We start from the raw sequence: 23,169 nt of genomic DNA, 5'->3' as shown, positions 1-23,169 counted from the left end.
GGCCCAGTTTGGCTGACTGAGTGCAATGTCTGTCTCGTCATCTAGATTGCGCATGACGGGGTAGCAGAGGTATGGTCTGTGAATGAGAGCTCGTAGATGGTGATACTTGGTCGCCAACATGCTCCGCTTCGGTATATTAGCGTTGACCAGTGAGTATTCAGTTCTGATGGATACGTGCCTGGCGCTTGAAGATGAAAGACTTGTCAAAAGCATGTCCCAAGTCGAACCGCAATGTTCTGGGTAGCGACTGCTTCCATTGTATGAGCTTGAGATCGAGTTCCTTGGTATTAAACAGATCACTTGTCAAATTCTGACCAGCTCTCGGGCTATACAGATCCCGCAGGACCTGGCTGACGATCTTGGAGAAGGAGATGACTTCTAGATGGTAGTCACCAACAGAAGGCCCATCAAACATTGCCGGAAACTCGTCCCCGTCCCAATCAATGTCCGAGTCGCCAAGCCTAGAGGGTAATGGGACATGGCAGTAGTCCTCATGGATCGCTGGCGGTCGACCTAATTGCAGAGAGATCAGTCGATCCAAGACGTATATACAGTACCAGATCCGCCGTCGCCGCTCGACGAGTAACCGACCTGGTCCCTTGAGCCTCTGGGGATCATTTTGCTCTACATGCAACCCAATGCTCTGGGCCATGCGGACAGTTTGACCCAATGTTGCCCAACAACTGCCAAGTTAACTATGCATAAGTGGAATGATAATGGACCCGGACTTACCTGTCTGTTCGGCAGACTGCTAGCATGTAGAAGCATTGAGCTAAGAGCAGAGACACATGGTGAATTGATCGGTCTGCCCCTGCGGGTAGAGCCAGAGAGAGTGCCTGAAGGAAGTAAACTTCATGACACTTGTTGGCTCCGATTTGCTCTCCTGGTATGCTGGTATAGTAAGCTCCGATAGCACAAATGACATCTATCCATAATATCAGCAACGACCCTTCAATGACATAAAGATGGCTGTAACTTACATATCAGTGCCAATCTGGTGTTATCCAAAGAACAATCATCCGACGAATCCAGGGCTTGATCAAGCGATCTCATAAACAGCGACTGCGGAATAAACGGAAACGCCAGATGAACAGTAGAAAAGTACACATCAGCAAAGGCTTTCGCCGCCTCACGACTCGGCAGCTCAACAACTCTACAAGGAATGACATTGACACTCGGAGACGCAATGTCGTCGACTTGTTCGTAGCTGTCAACTCGTTGGTCAGAATCGGAAGAGCCCGGCTGTGCTTGCAACACCCGCTTGACAAGTCCTGGAAGGGCGAATGCCGACATAATTTCGCGCTGATGAAGCGTCGTAAACTTTTGTGGTACAATAGGCCCAGGACGTAACGTGTGTTGTCACGTTACCATTGCACCCGGGGTTATCGCTACACATGTTGAGTACAGGTAGCGCAGTGAATAGTGTTGGTGAAGGTATGACTGATGGATGAGATATTTAGGTGCTACGCAAAGAATAGTGGGCTGAGATGGCAGTTTCTTTAGACTTATGTCTGATCCTATCTATAACCTTGAGCCCATCCATGCTGGCGAAAGACTGATGGACTGAAATCCAATCAAACGCCGCCACGCCGCCTTGGTCAGCAGAACAGGTTTACAGGATTGACAGCTCAAAAGGCTCAGATAATATATAGTGAAGATGTTGGCAAGTCTGAGGTCGGGGTCGGTTGAAAACATGCAGTCGTTGCTGTTTTCATCTGTTCCCCATGCACCCGTGCAACCATTAGCTGCATTCCCTCAAAGCCTAATATAAATACTATAAGACAAGAGAAAGGAGACAACAAAGAGAGCACAGCGACCCCATGTAACATATTGTCATAGCTCAGCCTGATGATCATCACATTCTGCGATCCGTGGACAAAGCAGCAGTGTACGGAAGTCGTGGCAACATAAGAAATCCTCGTGTTTACAGGAGATTAGGAACGTTTGATTATTTCTTCAATAAGTGTAGCTTCATGTGGCGTTGACGTGTAGCACGAGATGCAACTCTTCTGTCACAAGCTTCCAGTAAGACAACCACGAGGAGTATGCAATGAGCGTGTACCTGACAGCCAAAACCTGAAGTGACTGCCCCTCCAAGATCTTTACATTAGGGGCCGGGAAAAATGATCTGTCTTTGGTTTAAACGGAAGCGTCTGATGTCGGGCAGAATGAGACGGCACGTTGCACAAGTGTGTGATAGAACGCCAAGGTCTCAACCGGGGTGAATAAGCTCTGATCAACGCAGTGGCCGTATCTCCCATTCCATGCCAGTATCGACTCATCTTATTACCGACTGGAAAGACTCAGTCCATCTAAATCGTGGTAGAGATACGTTTCAACCCCGCAAGGAGCGGTCAACGTTTCTTCCAAATTCGTCTTAATGCAGCAGATTAGTGACCAAAGTACCAATCGTTTCAATGGTGGCTTATGTATGACACGTTGTTCAATAGTCCTAGAGTCATGTCAGACAGAAGTGCAACCAACAACTTTGATGATTGGCTACAGTGATGCACATATTGAGGGGTAATGATAAGAAATAATAAGATGGCGTGTTTTCAACCCGCTGCCTGATTTCAATAAAACTAGACAGTGAACTACTTTCTACGTCCCCCTTCCTTTCTCATTTCCGTTATTTATCCTTGTTGAACCATGGCCCACGATATTGAGCCTGTTGCCAAACTTGGCCTCAGTCTGGCAAGCTCCCTACAGGTACACTCGGAAGCCAATAGAACAGCCCGACAGAGGCTTCCCAAGCTAATAAATTTGATCAACTCAACGGCCTTGAAATTGATCAAGGTAGATGATGTCATTCAAGAAAATGCACTCACAAAACTATGCCTTGAAGACATCAAGCGCCTATCAGCCACGTGCGAAAAGATCTACATTGGTATCTTGATCATGTTGGTGCGGCACACAGAGAGCTTTGCCGGCGACAAGCAGCTCAATGAGATGCCACGGGAGGAAGCAGGAAAGTATCTGCAATGCATCGCTCAGACCGGGGTCTTGAGCTATAAATCCTGGAAGCACCTCGAGGTCCAGCTCAGGTACTTTCGGCACTGGTTGACGCAAATCAAGTTTGAACTCATGCTGCGCTATCTCTTGGGCAGTATCGCGCAGCACCAGATGCGGTAAGCTCGGGTCCTCCTATACGCTGCGTGTACTAACTTGACAATTCCACTAGTGCACAGACTCGAGTCCCAGGCAGCTTTGAGACAGAGAATACGATCAGACAGCTGGCAGAACAGATGGCCTTTAAACGAGCAAGTCACTACAAGTACTGGTCCAAGAAGTTGGCCAAATGGGCCATCATCGCTCCGCCACTATCTTCTAGCAATTCTTCCATCACAGATACCCACAGCACTTGCAGTGTTTCAAGGTAGTGCCTTTTAAATTGTTTCCCTTGTTCTGGAGGACGGGGATATTTGAACTCGACTAACGTCAAGATATTTTGCAGTACACCTACCATTGCGGTCGACACCAAGGTTGAAGAGATTAAACCTGTCGAAACCATTCCAACAGCCGAAAATGAGTCGCCAGAATTGTCCAAGGACACCGAGGCTTTGGCCGATACCATAGTAGAGACCACTAGCACTCCAACACAAAGAGATCCACAGCCGGCCAGTCAACCTGGCCCAAATCTGCTGACTGCTGCCAGAGACTGGATCAAACGAAATCTTATGCTAGGATCGCACAATGAATGGAAGGATCAAGATCTTGAGGTCTGGCAAATTGATCTTGCCGCTCATTTCAACCGCATCCCAATCAAGACATTCAAACGGCTTGAACTGGACGACAAACATGTCAGGTCTGGTCTCTCGCAAGCAACCTCCAAGTCCAGGTGGAAGAAGCGTCCAGGACTCCTCGAGCAATATGACTCACTCGATCAACGCGTCCGCCAACGAATCGACGATTGTATCGATGCTGCCAGTCAATGGAGCTCTAGGGAGCGAACTTGGATCGCCATGTCAATCTCCCGCCCTCCATTGAAGAATAGATCCGGGGCTGTTGTTGACACTGATGCTTCTATCTGCCTTTTCTTCCGTCTCGGTGATGTAGTAGAGCCTATCCACGTTGTTGAGCTACACACGGGTAAAAGACTCACCTTCCCGTATGCTTCATGCAAGAATCTGGATGTGAGTTGAGGAGATAATAAAGCGTCTAGCATCTGCTGATTTATCTTTACTGCAGTCACTGCGTAAAAGGCTCTCTTCCCTGAGCTTGGGATACCCCGCGACAGCTATTTTGAAAGAAGGAAAATACAATTTCTGCGCCGAGGATGGAACTGTCATTTTACCTGAAGCGTGGGAGTCACTACGCTGTCCGGGTATGACGTTGAACATTCAAAACTTTGGCACCCCAATACCACCAGTATTCGGTAGGCAACGTCCTTTCCACACTCCGGGTCTTATTCGACCTAACATGGCTCGCCCTCCGAATGTTGTAACTATTGGCCCTCCTTCAACAGGCACTACTACTTCTGACAGTTCGGCATCACGTTCTTGTACTTCCCTGACGATGAAAGAAGTCCACAGGGAGATGGAGGAGATGCTTCAGATTTCCGACTCATGGTCTCCTGACCCGGATACTATGGGTCCTGGCCTGGGCAGGCTTCTTGGCTTGTGGACTAATGCCCTTGATCCCCATGTCAACGTCACAGAGGATTCGGGTTCAGATTGGAGTTGTTCGACCGGAGATTCTGACAGTAGCAGCCGAATTATATGCGACTAAGCTTGTTTAGGCATTGCTGATGAAGGAATATGAAGGATTGGTTAAATTGAAACACAATGGGGGTATGTAATCTAGCTTCAGGTCATTCTCGTAGCATCTACTAAATTGGACAACTTCTTTTTAATCAACTAGAACTCCCTTGCCGTCATAATATCCACATATCAAACTGGCGTAGGATAGTGGAATGGCTGTTTAATTAATGTAGTTGTGGAGAGAGCTGACAGTCGGCAGGCGAAGCACTTCGTTGAAACAGGATGATGAATCTGCAGCTTCAAGGCCACGATATCCCCCATTATCTCCAGGCATGTGCTTGCTATTGCCACTGAGCCGTTAATGTAGTACCCTATCTATCGGCCTCAATCTTTTGTTATTGCTGGGTGTTAACTGTACCGCGCAGCTATAGAATAAGGCAGTTCGAGCTGTGCCAAATGGGTGGACTAAAATTCAGTATAGAGCTCGTTAGCTAAAAGTATTCCGTGCGCTTCCATCATGTGACTTGTACCACAAGAAGTCTCTCATCAGTGCCTTGGCGGCAGATAGAAGGAAACATTGCTGATATGTATAGAATCATTGGCTTGGCAATCCCATTAAGAAGAGTTATGGGACTAGTGATATCTCTTTTAGTCATTATACGGCAAGGATTGATCTTGTTTTGCGGCTAGACAATCACAAGGCACCCATTGCCTAACAGGCTAACTTATTGTCTCTTGTATTGATATCTCAACTCAAGTTTGCCTTGCTTCTTTTTACAAACTCCCAACTCTTCATTAATCACTGATCTCTGATCCATGAACTACAGAAAATAGTGGATAACTCGATCGCGATGAAATCTCTGTTAGGCATAGCACAACTCCAACTTTCCAACTATATCTACGTCAAGGCTCTTAAGGTAAGTCTGATAGTTACCCTTCTGCCCTGAGCCTTCATTTCCGACTTCGCCCTTAATACAGCGCCGAACTACCTCTCCATAAACTTTGCCCATTTTTCTTTCGACCTCCGATAGTAGATAGTGAGCAATATAGAGATCCCACTCCCAGGGCGCAGAGGTGTCAACCCTGCCATGTTGGGCCATCTGGATAGCCGTTTTGCCGCAAGCAATCTCGATGAGGACAACTCCAAGGCTATAGAGGTCAAAGCGGGACTCGTATCGGGCATTCTGGCTGTCAACGTATAACGGGTGGTGATAGATCGTCACACCGGATTTGTTCTCTACCGGAATTGAGAGACTGGCCTGTGATGCTGGGCGAGCAAACTCATAGCCCACGAGATAAAGGTCCCTTGGTTCTGGTCTCCAGACACCTCTAACATCGTTGGGGCGGTAGAAGAGTACATTCTGGCTTCGGATTCCCTTATGCAGCCAACCTAGATTGTGGAGTTGTTGGACAGCTCGTGCAAGTGTAGTAGCTAGAGCAAAACGATCACCCAAATACATATGACTGTCAACTGATACACCGCCAAGCTCAAACGGCATTATATTTCCCTCAGGGTCAACCACCTCTTTATTCATCTCCATAAGCTTGGCAAGAGAGATTGGTTCCCTGTATGCAAGAGGAGGAGGTGAGAAGGCAAAGCACACAGGAGTGCCAAGACCACGGGCTGAAGGTTCGTAGAAGCCTAGGCAATTGAGAGCCCTGAGTCCAGCCGGCTTTGGGGTTTGAGACAGCAACTTGGCCAGTGATCTCATACTGCTCCTAACAACCCATTCATATTGCCTCTGGTTCATATCGTCAGGGGTATCTGTCTTGTACAATTTCCATTCCAGAATGGCGTCTCGGCCGTTTACAATAGCAGTGCGGGGTAAATCTGTGCTTAGTGTTGAAATGGATGGGCGAAATGCTGCGGCGTCAAGTCCCAAATAATCCTCAAGCTGTCCCAGGTCTCCCAGATAGTGGCTGGTTTGCCCAGCATAGAGTGACCCAGTCTCCCTATCCTTAGCCTCAAGAACAATTCGGCGCAACCGTACTGCGGCAGCTAGCTCCTGATACTCAGATATATCAGCCCTCGTAAGTGCCATTTCCATCAGTCTCAAGCCCTCGGCGTTGTTAAAATTGTCCAATGAGAGAAGTAGATGACGCTGAACGACAGCGTCAGTTGACTTCCAGAGCCTATTCAGGGCGTCGTTATATATTTTGAGCTTCTTCCATAGTTCAGGCACCGTTTTGGATCCATTTAATGCCCATCCAACTCTCTTTAGGGCCGTTACGAGTGAATCTATTGAAGCGGCCCACTCAGGGTTGCCATCTTGACTGCTGTTCCCAATCTTGACGTACTCTTCGAAAGCACTTTGGATTTGACCTAGGCAGTCTATTGTCAACTTGACTAAGGTAGGGTCGCTGGTGGCAAGATTCTTGCTGTCGGGCATGGCTTTAGCTTTCCAATTTGAAAATACCTTTTCCTCAACTGCGAATCGTATACTGAGGTCCTCCCTTTCTTTTTGGGCGTTGGCAAAAGTGAAAAAGGCCTCGTAATACTGAACACAAGTGAATACTAAGCCTGGGATGCTCAAGGCCAACCCTGCGTATTCTGTCATGATGATAGATGATCCCAGTCTATTGAAAAGTTGAAATATGGTGAAAAGGATAAGGATGTCAGGCTCAGCGTACTTGGGCAGCTGTTTTGTGAGATTTATTAGTATCTTAAGACTGGGAGGGGGCTGTTGTTGCCTGAGGCATGCATGTCATAATCAACCTCGAGATTTGAAACATGTTTTCAAGCCAGTCAGCCAGCCACCGTAATATCTCGACCGTTTGCAGGCAGCCACTCAGCATACTATAAGCCTCGTCTTATGATGTGGCACACTTTGATTCGCCGATCTCTTTACTGAGGCTTGCTCATGGTCCGATCTAACTTGCCTTGTTCCGCTCAACGACGGAGGCACCCATTGGAAGACCGAATGGATTAGGAAACAAAGCTTAGGCCCTCTTTTCAAAGCCCCAGGTTTGATAAAAAGTCTAGTAACCCTCGAGTACTTCGTCTATACCAGTTACCCTTACCCGCAAAGGTCTAACATCAAGCCAGTTCTCCTATTATCCTTGAACATTAACATTTTCATAATGGATGAAGCTTCCGTCATGAAGAAATTCTGTGCCCCTCTTTTGAGCTCAGCCGAGTTTGCCAGGCACCCACGATCCAGGCTTGATTCCGTTCCTCGTCCGACATCGAAAAATCCTCTCGACGACCAAAAGGACCTGGTGACACTTCTGGAAGTACTTAGTAACATCCTCGGACAAACAAAGTGGATTAGTTTTGAACTCGTGAATGCTCTTGACGGGGCTGAACTTGGCTCAGGATCTACCTTTACAGTCCGTCGGCACAGGCTCAGCCGTCGTATCCATGCATATAACCGGAGACTTGTTCCGGGTGATATCGTCATTCTAAAGATCGCACATGGCTATCAAGACGGTACCTTTCTGGATGCTCCTGAAATGAGGGCCACTGTTTCTAAACAAATGGATGCACTCATCCGAGAGATCCGCGTTCTTACGAACGAGCGGGTATCACAATCCGCAGAGATAGTCGATCTCCTGAATATTATATGGGAATACGAACAAAATATTCTACGACCAGTACTTGTTATTGAATATGCAGAGTGCGGAACCCTCGAAGACTTCATCCGATCTGGCCGGACCCAGGATCTTCGAATAAAGGCGGCACTGTGCCATCATGTTGCTCGAGGGCTTGCGGTTTTACACCAAGAGGGAATAGTACACGGTGACATAAAATGTGAAAATGTGGTAGTATTTGAGGATAAGGGGGGTTTATTCAAGGCAAAATTAATTGACTTTGGTTTTTGCATTTTCTTTGTTGAGCAAGATCCGGGAGCACGTATAACGGTTGGAGGGACTCTACCTTTTCAGGCACCTGAAGTCACAAGTCCGGTGGAGAGCGACGCTTTAGTATACACCGACTGTTTCTCCTTTGGAATGCTTGTATGGCAGATGTTACTCGACGGTGTTCATGCAAACGACCTTTTTCGCCAAGAGCCATTTCAATGCCCAGCAAGGTCTTCCTCGGAATCGTCTTGGCGCAGTTATATACAAGCTGCCAAAGAAGATTCAGGATTTATCAGCAACGTCAAAGACAGTGTCTCGATCTCATTAGAAGGGGTGGGCGAGGTTGAGGACATAATGCTGCGGTTATACTTCGAAGACGTCCTTGACAGCACTCTTGACCCTAACCCTACCCAGCGAAGTCTTGGTGTGATTTTGACCTGGTGGCGAGATGAAAATGGGTAAGTTGTGCTGCTTGATGCCCAGGGCCTATTTAATAACGATATGCTGAGACTTCATAAACGCAGTCCAGAGGTTGAATGGTGCTTACCAGACGGTGCACAACACTCAATACCCATTCAGGTAAGCTACTGAATACCCTTTCGGCGATGAGATGTAACACTCCTGACTTAATCCAATCACGAAGCCTACCTTCGCCCTGAACCTCACAAAATTTTCACAATCTCCCGCTGCTCTGCAGACGCAAATCTTCCGGAATCTGGAGAAGATATCTCAGGACAAGGGAGACAAAAGGGCAGACGAGGCTTGTTTTCTTCTCGCACAATGTTATTTTGATGGGATTGGTACCGCTGAGTCTGATGAGAAAGGATTCCAATGCCTCTCTGCCATCTCCTCGACACACAAAGCTGCAGGACTCGCCCTTACGCGTATGCGTGCAAGCAATCGAAACCTCGAGTATTGCAAACCGGTGGCGACACCTGACCCTGCGACGTATTCCTTCCAGATTTCTGACACGCCACTTCAAGTCCTTGAATTGTTGAGCCAGAACATCAATTTGTGGCCCAGTCCAGATACAAGCCAAAACTCGATCTTGCATTGGGCCGCAACTTTTGGACTGAAAGAGCACCTATCTCTTTTTTTGGGCATCTTCCCAGACCTAATAGAAGCCCAGAATGAAGTTGGAGAAACTCCTCTCATATGTGCCGCTCGGCATGGTAACAAGACGTGCGTGGAGATTCTCGTTGATTCTGGTGCTAAAGCTGGCCATGTGAGTTACGCAGGAGAGACTGCACTGCACTGGCTTGTTTCTTTCCCAGATGAAGAAATTGAAACAGTTGGAAATCTCCTCTTCAGCTTCGAATCCCTGTACAGTTCCTCCTTGGTTCAAAAGAGTAATTCCATCAGTTGCTATTGGCCCAACCCTTGTGCCTGGAACACCGCTTCATAGAGCTGTGGCACTTGACCGAATGTCGGTTGTGAAGTTTCTTCTTGATCGCGAGGCCGACTGTTATTCCTCCGGAAATGTCAAGTTTGACATGACTGCATTGAAAAGTGCCAAAAGAGCGGATGACTACGAGAGTTTGGGTGCAAGATTCCCCATCCAGCTAGCCTGTGCATCTCATGATGACCAGATGATAGAGCTACTGCTAAGGCACCAACCGGTGAAGCTTCCTCTCTGGACGTCCCAGAAACGGGTTCCTCGAGGAATCATTGCTTCCATGCAACTTGACAATGGGGACGGACTAGGATGTCCAAATATACTATCCTCCTCGCTTCTTGGATATGCTTGTGAGCCTGTTTCCCGTTTCTCCAGAATGTGCATTCATGGAAAGCGGCAAAAGAAAAGCCTTCAACGCACCTTCGAGATTCTGTTATCGATCCCTGGACTCTCCCTGGAGCGGGTCGACTATAAGGGGAGGAGTGCACTGCTCACTGCTTGCATGGCTGGTGATACGGAGGTTGTAATTCATCTTCTTTCACTCCCAGAATGCTCTGCTACCTTGGAGACATCGTACATGGGCGGATGGGGAGTGAAGCCCTTGCATATCGCCGCTGCACAGAACCACTTCGTTATGACCAAGGCCTTGCTAGATGCGGGCGCAAATATTCTCGCTAGGCGTTTCAATGGCGACACTGCAATGGTGCTTTGCGCTGCTTCTCTCCTCCCCGATTTGCAAGTCCCCATGCTACTTTTATCGCGGCAGCCACAGCTTGCTTCTTTACAGACGCAGGGGGACACGCCTTTCTCTGCAGCCGTGCGGAACCATGATTTCGAATGCGCTAGGCTTTTACTCGAACACGGGGCCGACCCAAATCAACTGATAGGCCCAGGCGGTATCAGCACAGCTCTCTTCCAGGTTCTGGCAGTAGAATATGACACCACGGCTGTTCAATTCCTCCTGGAGCTTCCCGACATCTCATTCAATGTATCACCACAGAAGCGCTTCACCGCCCTTCACGCACCAGTACTCGGAACTCTCATGTATAACTACTACGATGAGTTCATTCTTGATGGTCCAGGGGCAGTATATGACATTCTACTAAACAAGTGGAATAAGAAAGAACATCTTGAAGCCTGCGAAATACGAGGCTATACTGCCCTTCACTGGGTCTGTCTAGCACGTGATTCAACGTCGATAAAAAAGTTGATACCGGCCATGACCAAGGCAGGCGCAGATGTGAATATGATGACTGGTTTCCTCGGAAGCCCTGTGTGGAAAACTGCCTTGGACCTCATCGATGACCGAAGCTCTGTGCCCAACGCTGTTTCAAGGAAAGGCCCCACAGCCGTCCAACGTTACAAGGAAAATACAGAAAAGATGCGAGAGACGCTAATTGCCAAGGGTGCGAAATCTCGTAGTGAAATATTGAGGGAGAGATGGGGTGATTTATCATTATTGGAAAGGATCAAAGCCATGTCACTGAGTTATAGGCTGACAAAGCCATTTGCAATACTGGTTGGATTTCTGCACCAGGTAGTGATATCAGGAACTAATGTTTACACTATGTGGTACAGGGCATGGATGCAGAGTAATCCAGAAGAGGTTTTTTCAAGAGGCGAATAAACACACTATAGGTAGCAGCTAGCAATTAATAAGAAAACCTGAATCTTAATATAGAGCAAAATGAGATAAGGCTGAAACAGATACTGATATTATTAATAGAAAATAAGATAACTATAGATCTTATTAAAAAGCGTTTTTTTAAAAGTAATTATAACTTAATATATATATTAATTACTTTTAAAATATTAAATTATTTAATTTAAAGTATTCTTATAGCTAATTATAGTATTAGCTTAAAGATATCTTATTAAAAGTTATAAAAAGAATTTATTTAAATAATTTTTAACATAAAATATAGTTATTACTATTTTTTATAATAATTTAAAATTTATTAATAAAAGTACTTATTCTTAAAAGGAAAAAAAAAGTAAAAAAAGTCTTTTTAATATTAACTCTAAAGCTATTTCTATTAACCTAAATTAATTTTATACTTTATATATTTAACTCTGCTTTAGTTTAGAGCTTGATACGTGATGTTTACTCAGGTTCTGACGTCACGCGTTTAATCCCCACAGCGCCTCGCTTCTTTAAGCTCAGACGACAATGATTCGTCCACCTATTTTCAGAAACCCCAGCCACAACACAGCGTTCAACGGTATCACCATGCTAAACCCGTTTGACACTGGGCTAAACCTGAAAGGGCCCTCGAAACAAGCGGCCGGGTATACAGAAAATTGATTGAACGGGCTGTCACTCTTTGTCCGTGATATAACTCGTATTATTGGTATATATATGTCAGCTTACGGGCTTTGATCCAATGAATTTGCGGCTGTGCTACTGATCGTCACCGTGTGGAACAAGCTACGCGCGGCCAAAGATCTTTTTATAGAAACATGGTAGGTAATACGAGATGGCATCTCCGCTATCACGCAACAAAGAAAAAACATTTCATCTTTCTGCAACCCTTCTTCTGCCATCTCAACAGGCCCTTAACTTAAAACTCTTCTTAATTTTTCTTCCGTTCTGTCATTTACTCTCCTAATTTCAGCATGCGCTTCCTTTCCCTGACCCCATTCCTCGCCCTGCCCGCTTTGCTTGTCGCAGCCCATCAGCCAAATGATGTGCCGCCCGATCCGTCATACTACGATGCACCGACTGCCATAAACCACGGCCACGAAGCTCCCCTCGATGCGCAAAAGGTGCAGCAAGATCCATGGGAGAATGGACCGTTGGTGAAGCGATGGCAACAATGGGTTCGGCGACAAGATACGGAATCCTCGGATGACGACAAAACGACGGAGACAAAATCGGAGACACAAAAGACCGAAGAGACCACGCAAGACGAGCCGACCACGACGGAAGAAAAGACTACTACAACCGAGGATAAACCCACGACGACCGATGAGCCTACTTCCACGACCGAAGAGTCTACAACACAAGAAACAACTACCCAAGAATCCTCGTCCACCGTCGAATCAACCTCGACTGAATCCTCCGCCTCCTCCACCTCCACATCAAGCAGCAGCATAACCGCCACCGAGCCCGGCGCATCCTGCTACAGCACAACCGTCTCAACCAGTGTCGTCTGCTCCATAACGACCGACGGCCGCACCGAAAGCGCATCATGCATCACCAACCGCATGACATCCAGCACCTGCTCCCCCGGCCTCTTCTGCACCATCCACCCCGACTCGGGCGCCACAGTCTGCATGGAGCAGCACAACGAGATCGGAACAGAGGGTATCGTCGTAGCGACGTTTTTTGGGGCGTGTATTGCGGGGTGCATGGCGGTTCTGGTGGGGATGTGTTTGAGGGATAAGAAGAGGGAGAAGAAGTGGCAGAGTATTCAGCGCGTGAGGACGCTGAAGCAGGCGAAGAGGGAGGAGAGGACGAATTTGATGGCTGGTGCGACGCCTCCGAATGTTATATGAGGATTGGTTTGGGTTTATTTTTATTGTTTGTTCATACCGTAGTTCACGGAGTTGATTATCAACGCAAAGAGTACAAGAATGTTTTCGGCTGTTTGTTCTGGTTGTATGATGTACTACGTAACTTTTGAAGAAACGACTCTATATATGTGAGTCTATCTCCCACCATAACGAAGGCCACTCTTCATAATATCTGCGATACGAAGCTGGTGCACCTACTCCTGGACCAGTTCCTCTGGCTTCTGCCCAGTAACAACAAACCTACACAACAGTCAGCTCCATCAACCTATATCCCCGACAATACTTACACCTCCCAATAAGCATGGACTTTCAAATTCCTCATCTCAGCCCTAACCTCCGCAATAAACACCACTATCTCCTCCTGACTCATCCCAAGTCCCTGCCTCAACAAAAAGCTACTAATAGTCTCAAGATTTCTCTCGATATTAGCAAGCGTCCAGAGTCCAATCTCCTTAAACTTTGGATCCTTGGGCCAAGTGTTAGTAGGCCATTTAAACGCCTTTCTCGTAACGTTGATGAAGCCAGCTTCTTTAAGACGCTTTTCGTGGTTGACGCCTTCGTCAAAGGGACGGCCGAGAGCCAGGGCGCCTTTGGCGGTTAGTTCGTCCCAGCGGTGAAGGGGGGAGTCGGGTTTGAGGGTGCCGTCTTCGGATTTGGCGGGGAATACGGGGTCGATGACTTCGAGCCAGCCTCCGGGTTCCAAGTTGCTAGGTGCTGTTAGTGACGAGCTGAGAGGTTGGGGTTGGAGTGGCATACTCGTAGCATTGTCGGATTAGTTTGTCCCAGTCTGCTATGCTACCGACCATGAGTCGAACAAAGATGTAATCGAAGGGCTTAGTCCACGTCCATTCCTTCTCTGCGTCGTCGATCTCAAAAGTAAAGTTGGGAGGGACGCTGGATAATCATCAGCTAATCTTCCAATTTCTCGAGATTGCATACTTACAAATCTGGCTGGATAGGAGCAATATCGATGCCAAAGACCTGACTCATTCAATTATTTCCACGACCAAAATTGGAACGACCACCTTACCTCGGCATGGGGATGTTCATCAGCTGCAATGTCAAGGTCAGCTCAGGTAACTCATCCAGTCAGTATTTCTCATACCAAACTCGACTGCCCAAATCCCCGTGCCGGTTCCGACATCGAGGACTCTCTTCGCTGTGTCGGCATTGGGCGAGAAATATCTCTTACCGCCGAATGTCAAGAGGAGTTGATGGTTCTGGAGATCTGTTGCGTCGTCAGCTTCGGGTTTCTAGTAGGACGCTGGAAGAATTTACCTAGGCGCTCCGATTCATTCTGGGAGCATGTTAGTAAAAGTCCGGTAGCAAAAACAACACAGGGCTATACTTGATCGCTAGGGAGCCAATATTCTATGGATGCCAATTAGCATAAGATACGCCAAGTAGCTGGTACTTACTCACTCTCATCTTTATGATATCCGCGACCATTGATCATATGGTATTCGTAAATACTGGAGCGCAAAGATGCGGTCGATAACTCATCATCGGTCTTCAAACAAACATTCAATTAGCTACAATTTCTACCATGATGGAGCCTGACAACTTACAACCCCAAGTGCAGAGTCGTCATCGCCTGCTTCCTAGTCATTGGCTTTAGCGTTAGCCCGGCTTTCCGTCGTCACACTTACAAGAACAGCCTCTTCAGGACTATCAGCATCTCTAGGAGGTGATGGCTCTGCAGCTGGTGATGAACTTTTAGACTTGTCATTCGCCATCTTGTGCAACTCGGAATTTTGTTGGTGACAGTCGTGCAGGTCGAATGCAATCTTGGGAGTTTTGTGCGGGGTCGTAGGTATTTAACAGTTGTTGGCTGTTGGTTCACTTTACCCGCTCGTGGTCTGATTTACGAATAACCCCTGAAGGAACAAGGTATTTACAGGCCCAGTGCTGTGCCGGAAAGCAGCATATGTCACTGTATCAAGTTTACGTCAGACAAGATTACAGTGAAATCTTCAAGTTGAAGGTTGATGTCCGAGCTATGGTGATACGCCAATTGCTTAGACGTAGTTACCAAAAACGATTCATTCGGCCGGTAATCCCTCGAAAAATTGAATAATTCATTTCGCGTCTCTGAGTCGCATATGTCAAGTCAACCGTCAGGGTCTACCCAAAGGTGACAGCTCGTTCGGCAGACGAATGTGAATGGCTAGAACATACAGAGTGGTGGATCTCTGATCCTTTCTACAAGGTTACATCCCCCAGTTGGATGCTTTTGATTCCGTGGGGATGGAAATCCTGCATCCGAGAGACAGGGGAGGACCAACAGCTGCAAGCCTGGGAACAGAAACAGGCGGGGTTAAAGCAAGCATGTTTCACTGAAATGATACTGGGGAGCCATGACTCTTATCAATTATTTAATCGCTGTATGGAATGACTACTGCGGTCTGGATATATCCCCAGATGTAGAGATAATTTTATTGGGCCTTGTTTAACTATATCCTTCAGGTTTACCAAGTTTGCCAGCGATAAACAATTGCCTGCCTTACAATACTTCTGTCAATCCTCCCTGCTAACTACTCCATTTCCATATCTCCTTGAATGCCTCTGCTCCCTAACTCCATATACCCACGGCTGTAACCTAGAACTTAATATCCCGCTTGAATGGCTGACCATTGTAATCTTTCTGATCATCAAAGTTCTCAGCATTAACAGCAATGATCTTGACCCCATTCTCATCAAGGTAAGGATACTCGTTATCCTTCCAAAAGTTCGCAATAGCATTCCCCTTGATCATAATCACATACGCCGTTCCACTAGACTCCCTCGCAAGAGCCTCTCCCATACGAGGAAATAGCTTATCCTGCTCCGGTCCCTCACCACACTCCTCAATCCAGTCAAGGTACTTGTTGTTGTCGAAGACCTTGCCCCAGTAGTTTCCGTCCGTGACCTTTTGCTCAGCGAAGGCTTTGGCCTGCTCTTGCTTGGCGCCGGCGGTGTAGAAGATTGTGTTTTCGCCGACGTTGGCGTTGTCGCGGATCCATTGGCGGATGGTGTCGACGGAGGGACAGTCTCGACGGTGGAGGGTGTTTGCTGGGGCTGCGAGGACAGTGGCAGGAGTGATGAAGGCCAGGCCAATTGAGATGATGTTTGAGAGTCTCATCTTGAATGACTTGGGAGTTGGGGCTTGGTCAAGTCGGTGTTGTGGTATGGATGGGAGTGAAGGGAGAGGCTATGATACTGTTGGAGGGCTGCCTTGATGTGATAAAGTTGGAACAGAGCAAGCTGGAACCGTCTTTATACCATTGCCAAGAACTGCACCTGGAAACCCGAGAGACAACGGAGCCTTGTTGGACTGTCTGTAAACATCCAAGTATCGTACCGAGGTATCACAGAGAACTCTCTCGCATCCTTTCAAGTTCCCAGTTTGTCATCGGGCTCCATAGCAGTCTGATCGTAGGATAGTCAAAAGTCCCTCGACCAAGATCGAGATCGTTGACGACGAACTCCTTTGCCGTCTGAGACAGATACCATCACAATCACTATCACGCTCGTGATGAGTATAGATCAACATAACCGTCAGCATAAGTGGAATCTCAAAAGTCAGCCTCGGGATGCCAAGTCGGTGGAACAATTCCCGATGCAAGGATCAATTCAAACGGAAGACTAATTTAGCCCCCGAAGGATCGATGTCAGCTCAGCTATGCCGATCTCTCCTCTGCCGCCCCCTCGATGGTGGGGGCATACTCACCGCGAATGACGTCTTTTCTAGGCAACCGATGACTCCCGAAATCTCACGTAAGAAGCGCACAGCCTCATGTGATGCAGGACGGGATGTTGCCACGTCTCATGACAAAAGAAAATAGTCGTCGATCATAAAACGTTCCGAAGGATGGGGACGGCAGAAGGTTTACTCACACCTTGCATCTCATCAAAACTCATCACCAAGAATTCATCGTTTACGCCGCGATCATGACAGACTCATTCAAAGATCAGCTCCTCGCTCTGGCCGCAACCGGAGACACCAGCAAAATAAGAACCCTCCTCTCAACCAGCGAACAACGCCCATCAAAAGAAACTATCCAAGAGGGGCTGACAACAGCCGTAAAGAACTACCAATACGATGCTGCACGCTTCCTCTTGCTAAGATCCGGCTCCGCCCCTCTTGGCGAGGAAACCGTCCGAGCCGGTGTCAACACGGGCTCAATCCCGCTTATGCAGGCCCTCCTCACCAAGGATCCTTCTGTGATCAACATGCAGTTCGATATGCGGGGAACACCTCTCATCGTTGCATGCCAGGGCAGACAGCATATTGACTTTTTACGCTTTCTTCTTGAGGCTGGGGCGGATCCTAATCAGGAGCCTGATGCAGCTGCGTATCCGCTTGCACTGGTGGCAGGGCTGTACAAGGATACTGCGGCGGTTGATTTGTTGCTGAAGTATGGTGCTAAGATTGAGGGTTCAGGTGCACTTGCCGCTGCGGCGAGGAGGGGGAATGAGGTTATGATGCGGTATCTACTAGAGAGGGGGGCTCGGCCTGAGCGCGATGATACTTCTGTGGGAACTGGAACATCGCCTCTTTGCGTGGCTGTCAAGGCTGGACATATTGGCGTTGCTAGAATGTTGATGCAACATGGAGATGACCCTAATGCTGTTGACGGTACTGGTACTTCAGCTATTGACCTTGCTAAGCAGTTGCAGCAGGAGGGCAAGGCTACGTCAGAGATGGTGGAGGCTCTGGAGGGCAAGTAGAACGTTATGTCGTCAACAGAGTAGTCAGAGAAACGAGCATATACTTCCAATAATGGACACATTTTTCAATGCTTATAACTCGCTACCTAATTGCCGAACTAAATTGGTGAGATTCTTAGTGATGAACGTCATGCTGATGTCTGCACAGCCTGATGGTTTTCAGCTGTAAGCGCCAAGAAAGCATTTGATCCATTCAAACACCTCTTCTGTCATGCAGGTCTAGGACGAGTCATTTTTCATCATGCTCATGACTCAGTAACCCAAAGGAATCGAGATGGAAGTTTGCAAAGAAACGTATCATTATCTCACTGCCGACAAAAGTCCATCCTATTCTTAATTTGGATGAGGCTATATGCTTACCGGTGAAGACAAGGCACCAGCGTTCCATTGGCACATCGGCTCCTAAGGTGTACTGTACAGCCCACCAAATTGCGGATGATCGTCGCCCTACGCGCCGAAGGATTACGCCGGAGTATTTGTTACGCTTACTATAGCGGGCCGATCCATCTCCAATGTGACTAAACTTTAACCCCACGCGGCTCGCGGCCGATGAACTTTTGAACTGCACTAGACCCCACGTGGTGATCAGACGTCTAAACGTCATGGCTGATCCTCATGTAAGCCGTTGTAAGACATGTGAGTGGGTATTGGGGGCCAGTAGCCTGCTTCGCCTTCGGCATCGTGCTCTTGAGGATCAAGGCTGATGATGAATGACTTGATTATCGCGTCGGATGGACCTGACGAGAGCCGTCATTGTGCCTCTTAGGGAGAGTGGCTTGTGATGCCTTTGTAATCGGGCGTTTGTGTGTTGATCAATTGCATCATCTTACAAATGAATAGATGGAAACAATGAAGTTGATGGAAGTAGTTAGGCAGTAGGTATGTATAAAGAGGTCAGATCGGCTTCAATAATTAAAGTACATAGACATCATAGACAAAGCATTTCACCCGAATACCTTCAGAACTAGAAGCTTCACATATTATACACCATACACTACATACTACAGATTGCACAGACGCTTATAAAAGCATAGACAATAACTCAGCAACCTTGTCACTACAAATTCACTCCTACAGTTTATCATGAAGTCCTCAACCATCCTCTCCATCACCTCCCTCCTCGGCCTCAGCCAGTCCGCCGCCATCCACATGAGCCGTAACCCCTCCTCCTCCCTGTCAACCCGCCAAGACCCAGCTTGGTCATTCAGCGTCTATCAAAGCAGTGAGAGATGCACCGGTGCCCGCGACACCTACAGCGGCGACGGAACCCAAGAGTGTACCCAGGGAATCCGCAATGGTTCATTCGGTTCTTACACGACTGGAGAGATCAGCGACAAGTGCTCGGTGTACATCTACAACAATGATAACTGTGATGATGGGGGTATTATTGATATCTTGACGAGTGCGGATCCGGAGGGTTGTTTGCAGCCTCAGCTTGAAGTCACTGGCGTGGCGAGCTTCAGAGCGCAGTGCGGTTAATTTCTTGATACATCGTACTATTTAGGTCATATTCTACTTGGGGTCTGTTGCTGTTGTCTCTCTTTTCATCGATACCTGAACACATTGCGGCGATACCGTCGAACCTCTTGTACCAAGTCGAAGAACACCGCATCGACTTCGGCACGAGAGTCGGCATCTATTTCGAAAAATGTGCAACCAAGTTCCCTCGCTAACTTTTCACCTTGTTGTGTTGTCACTTCTCTCGGCGACTCCTGCAAGCACTGAATGCCAACTATAACCATCGGGAAGTTATCCTTGTCTGTTTCCCTGCAGATCGCATGATGCAAGTCGATGATTTCTTTGAAGCTCTCAAGACTTGAGACACTGTACACTAGCATAAAACCTGCTGCTCTTATTCCAAACCCATGTATCTTTGCAGGGTAAGAATGCTCTTCTTGTCCTGTCGTGTCAGTCACGTCGATTAAAGCGACTTCATTGTCGATAACGCATGATCTGCAACATGTGTCATTCTCGCAGTAGTTAAATTGATCGTGAAAGAAGGGTTTTGTGAACTTGAACAACTGTTAGCTGTAGCCCAAACGGAAGAAAAGGTTCATGGGCGACTTTCTTGGATAGTGAGATCCCTGGTTCGAGATTTATATGCACCCAAAAGCCTCAATGGGTATTCTCTCACGACAATGCGCTGAAATTTGTGATCAGGAATATCGATTCGGGCTTTATCTTTAACCCTTGTGACTTGATACATCCACTCGAGACTCCGTGTTTTGGAACCGAGAGTAAAGGTCATGCTGCATGCTCTGTCATCATCGTCGAACCATTCGATTTCGCAACCATTCAAGTCTTTGACATGTTAGCCCATCGATCCAAAGCCATTGTAATCCAGTCATACCTGATTTGGAAGATAGCAGTAGTCGCTGTACTTGCTTTATATCCTTTCCGGGAATGATTTTAATGACGGAAAGCTGGGCTTTAGGGCGATCTGAAGAAGATTTCCCATATCCCAGTATACTCCTTCTGCGACCCTTTGGAGACACTTCTACTGTTTGCAAGATACCCTTCTGGAAGACATAGAGCTGGTTCGGCTAGGTTCAGGAAATTAGTGTCGTGCTAAGTATAAATAGTAACAAGTATACCTTTTCTTGTCTACCGTCCACGATGTCAACTTCATCAAACATCAAGAGTTTTCCCAATCCCCAAATGATTTTATTTGTCTCGTAATCCTGGTCTTTGGAAAGAGCGGCTTTATTGCGATTGAGTTCGCGAGTAATGGTAGAGTTCTCGACAGCCTCTTCAACCATTGCTAGACTCTTGACTGCTGATTTTATGTAATTAGAATTATGGAGCCCATATTGAGTAAGTTCCTAGATACGATTAGTGCTAATTAGTGCTATCCGTGGCTAGGAAGATTATCTCATACTTGGAGAAACGCATCGTATTCATCTAGCCGTTGAGATGGAAGGCCCAGCGTTGCCAGAACATTGCCGAATGTTTCCCGATGCTCAACGGCGTGAGTATCGAGAGACGAGATTGCAGTTCTTACCATTGATTTTAACTCTGCTTCTACCGTAATGAGAGCGGCATAAAAACCACTGGAATCTATAGCCCATTCCTGGAAAGCCGTTTGCCAAGTTTGTTGTAAATATGGTTTCGAACCCAACATTTCTACTTTTATTAGAAATGCTCTCTGAGTGCTGACCATTGGGTGGAAGGGCGCAAACAAGGGATCGAAGGTATCTAAGGAAAGTATGCGAAACGATCTGATCTTCTCAGCATTTTCCAACAGGCTCTCCAAACGTGTGAGATAGAGCCTCTCATCGCAGAGAAGCGTATCCACAGCCAAACCTGCGGGGTTCGGCTCGCCGGCAAAGATATTCGGAGCAGATTCAAATACGATCGCTTGAATAATACCCGCTTGGGTTAGCCTCGCTAGAATGAACCGCACCAGGTTGATGACCTTCTTCTGCATTAGTCTTTGGTTCATCTTAGGTGATCGAATGCACATGTTACCTTGACATGATGTGTCGTATCGGTGAGCAGAATGTCAGCATCGAAGATGCAATAAGACCGGGGGATATCTGAGGATAGCATACAAGCCTTTACAAACTCCGTTATGGCAAGGCTTGATACCTCGTCAGATGGACTCGAGGCTATTAAGTCTTTCCATCTTTCGTGATGCGAATTATCGAGTTCATTGAACATCATCAACAGAGGAGTCCCGATCCTAAATATGGAGATCAGATTGGACAGTGGATTTTCCACCATGGAGGACTCTTGCCGTTGGATCCGAGCGAACCATTTAAACTGCGATAGCTGAAGTTGCACTTCAATGCAGTCATGGTATATAGATCTCGTTGGCATTGTTGGAACAAGTATAGGTCTAAGCTGGAATGCTTCTTGCCCAAATTTGTAATGCTCTGGATTCGAGATGTCCTCAACATACAACGGAAGAGCCAAGACGGAAATGTGAGATATGTCACTCAGGCTGACTCCAGATAAGCTCGACCATGCGTGGGTGCGGACAATAGAGCTGTTTGCTGAAAAGTCCATGGTATCTCTCTTCGCATTGCGGTAAACACGAGACAATTTGAGATCCTGATCAAAGTCGAATTCGAAGAGCGAGGACCGCCGAGATGACAAACCCATCCGCTCCTGGACACCCATATCTCTCGTGGACTGGATGGTTGCTCGGCGATGCGACATTGTATCGATAGTGTTTGCCATTCCCATCATCCGCCTAGATAGATCAGTATTGCCTCTGAGCAGGTCATCTACTGCTGCAATCAACTGCTGCTGGCTTTCTTCTGCTCTTGCTTGAGAATCGCTGTTTATGTTCAGTTGGTCACCTGTAGACCTTAAAAAAGTATGGATAGTGGGCAACGCACCTCTGCAGAATGCTTAAGATACAGATAATAGAGGACTTGAATGCTTGCAGCCTGTGAACGATGGCAGTTAAGGAACTCTTCTTTCTGACCCACTGGATCGGCGTCCACAGGCTTCCACCAGGGCTGCTGGGTTCGAGTGGCGGCAGCGTCTGCAGCACTGCCAACAGCTCGGAAAATATTTTGACTCCATCGAAAAGAACCGCAGTTAGCTGATCCACCTGGATCAGTGACGCGTATCTAACATTAGCCGCGGAGAAGTTGTTGATGAGCTGTTCCAAGCCAGTGATGATAGTTTGAGTCGCAAGAGCCTCAGAGGAGACTTCAGCCGCAATCTTGGGCGCGTCCTTCGTTGCAGTTGTGTATGGGCCGAGAATCTTGATGACCTCACCTGCAGCGGTCGCAATCCCCGCTACGGAGGCAATCACGCTCAGCGGATCCATCTCAGATGCTCGAGTAGAGCGACAGATGAAGCTGACGATGCGAGAGTAAGAATTTGCGATAGGGACAATGCTGGGGGGTTGAAACAATGGAGGCGGCTGTGCAGCTGAAAAACTGCCTTGGCAGCCACACGCCACAGCCAGTATAAGGGTGTACTGGGGGGTGAAAGACTAAGAGATTACCCAGTAATCCGTGTACCAACGTTATGCTGCGCTGAGAAATAACGGCTATGCAAGTGATGACCTTTTATGAAATTTCTATTATA

At 47.4% G+C, this 23,169-nt stretch overlaps 9 protein-coding genes across 9 annotated transcripts; 4 read left to right on the top strand and 5 right to left on the bottom strand.

Moving 5' to 3' along the window:
- Positions 1-157: 157 nt before the first annotated feature.
- Positions 158-1,293, bottom strand: J7337_009096 (uncharacterized protein; the record flags this gene model as incomplete). The annotated part of the gene is made up of 4 exons (XM_044826697.1): positions 158-683; positions 733-925; positions 981-994; positions 1,058-1,293. 4 exons carry the CDS (start codon positions 1,291-1,293, stop codon positions 158-160), a joined length of 969 nt encoding a protein of 322 aa, XP_044679614.1.
- Positions 1,294-2,649: 1,356 nt separating this feature from the next.
- On the top strand, positions 2,650-4,142 carry J7337_009095 (uncharacterized protein; the record flags this gene model as incomplete). Its single annotated transcript, XM_044826696.1, has 3 exons — positions 2,650-3,128; positions 3,182-3,376; positions 3,455-4,142. 3 exons carry the CDS (start codon positions 2,650-2,652, stop codon positions 4,140-4,142), a joined length of 1,362 nt encoding a protein of 453 aa, XP_044679613.1.
- A 1,421-nt stretch (positions 4,143-5,563) lies between these two features.
- Positions 5,564-7,090, bottom strand: J7337_009094 (uncharacterized protein; the record flags this gene model as incomplete). Its single annotated transcript, XM_044826695.1, has 1 exon — positions 5,564-7,090. One exon carries the CDS (start codon positions 7,088-7,090, stop codon positions 5,564-5,566), a length of 1,527 nt encoding a protein of 508 aa, XP_044679612.1.
- Positions 7,091-10,273: 3,183 nt separating this feature from the next.
- Positions 10,274-11,524, top strand: J7337_009093 (uncharacterized protein; the record flags this gene model as incomplete). Its single annotated transcript, XM_044826694.1, has 2 exons — positions 10,274-11,376; positions 11,476-11,524. 2 exons carry the CDS (start codon positions 10,274-10,276, stop codon positions 11,522-11,524), a joined length of 1,152 nt encoding a protein of 383 aa, XP_044679611.1.
- Positions 11,525-12,513: 989 nt separating this feature from the next.
- J7337_009092 (uncharacterized protein) lies at positions 12,514-13,395 on the top strand (the record flags this gene model as incomplete). Its single annotated transcript, XM_044826693.1, is given in 2 exon segments — positions 12,514-13,317; positions 13,336-13,395. 2 exon segments carry the CDS (start codon positions 12,514-12,516, stop codon positions 13,393-13,395), a joined length of 864 nt encoding a protein of 287 aa, XP_044679610.1.
- A 301-nt stretch (positions 13,396-13,696) lies between these two features.
- J7337_009091 (uncharacterized protein) lies at positions 13,697-15,149 on the bottom strand (the record flags this gene model as incomplete). Its single annotated transcript, XM_044826692.1, has 8 exons — positions 13,697-14,120; positions 14,170-14,307; positions 14,357-14,394; positions 14,444-14,466; positions 14,519-14,641; positions 14,692-14,710; positions 14,982-15,014; positions 15,063-15,149. The coding sequence occupies 8 exons, from the start codon at positions 15,147-15,149 to the stop codon at positions 13,697-13,699; spliced, it is 885 nt and encodes a 294-aa protein (XP_044679609.1).
- Positions 15,150-16,012: 863 nt separating this feature from the next.
- Positions 16,013-16,534, bottom strand: J7337_009090 (uncharacterized protein; the record flags this gene model as incomplete). The annotated part of the gene is made up of 1 exon (XM_044826691.1): positions 16,013-16,534. The coding sequence occupies one exon, from the start codon at positions 16,532-16,534 to the stop codon at positions 16,013-16,015; it is 522 nt and encodes a 173-aa protein (XP_044679608.1).
- Positions 16,535-17,343: 809 nt separating this feature from the next.
- On the top strand, positions 17,344-18,123 carry J7337_009089 (uncharacterized protein; the record flags this gene model as incomplete). The annotated part of the gene is made up of 1 exon (XM_044826690.1): positions 17,344-18,123. One exon carries the CDS (start codon positions 17,344-17,346, stop codon positions 18,121-18,123), a length of 780 nt encoding a protein of 259 aa, XP_044679607.1.
- A 4,241-nt stretch (positions 18,124-22,364) lies between these two features.
- On the bottom strand, positions 22,365-22,906 carry J7337_009088 (uncharacterized protein; the record flags this gene model as incomplete). The annotated part of the gene is made up of 2 exons (XM_044826689.1): positions 22,365-22,405; positions 22,543-22,906. The coding sequence occupies 2 exons, from the start codon at positions 22,904-22,906 to the stop codon at positions 22,365-22,367; spliced, it is 405 nt and encodes a 134-aa protein (XP_044679606.1).
- Between the last annotated feature and the right edge of the window lie 263 nt (positions 22,907-23,169).

This window comes from Fusarium musae, chromosome 6, assembly GCF_019915245.1.
Source record: "Fusarium musae strain F31 chromosome 6, whole genome shotgun sequence".
In the NCBI taxonomy this organism is placed as follows: domain Eukaryota; kingdom Fungi; phylum Ascomycota; class Sordariomycetes; order Hypocreales; family Nectriaceae; genus Fusarium; species Fusarium musae.
The sequence above is the reverse complement of the archived record's forward strand: the minus strand, read 5'-3'. Positions and strand labels throughout refer to the sequence as shown.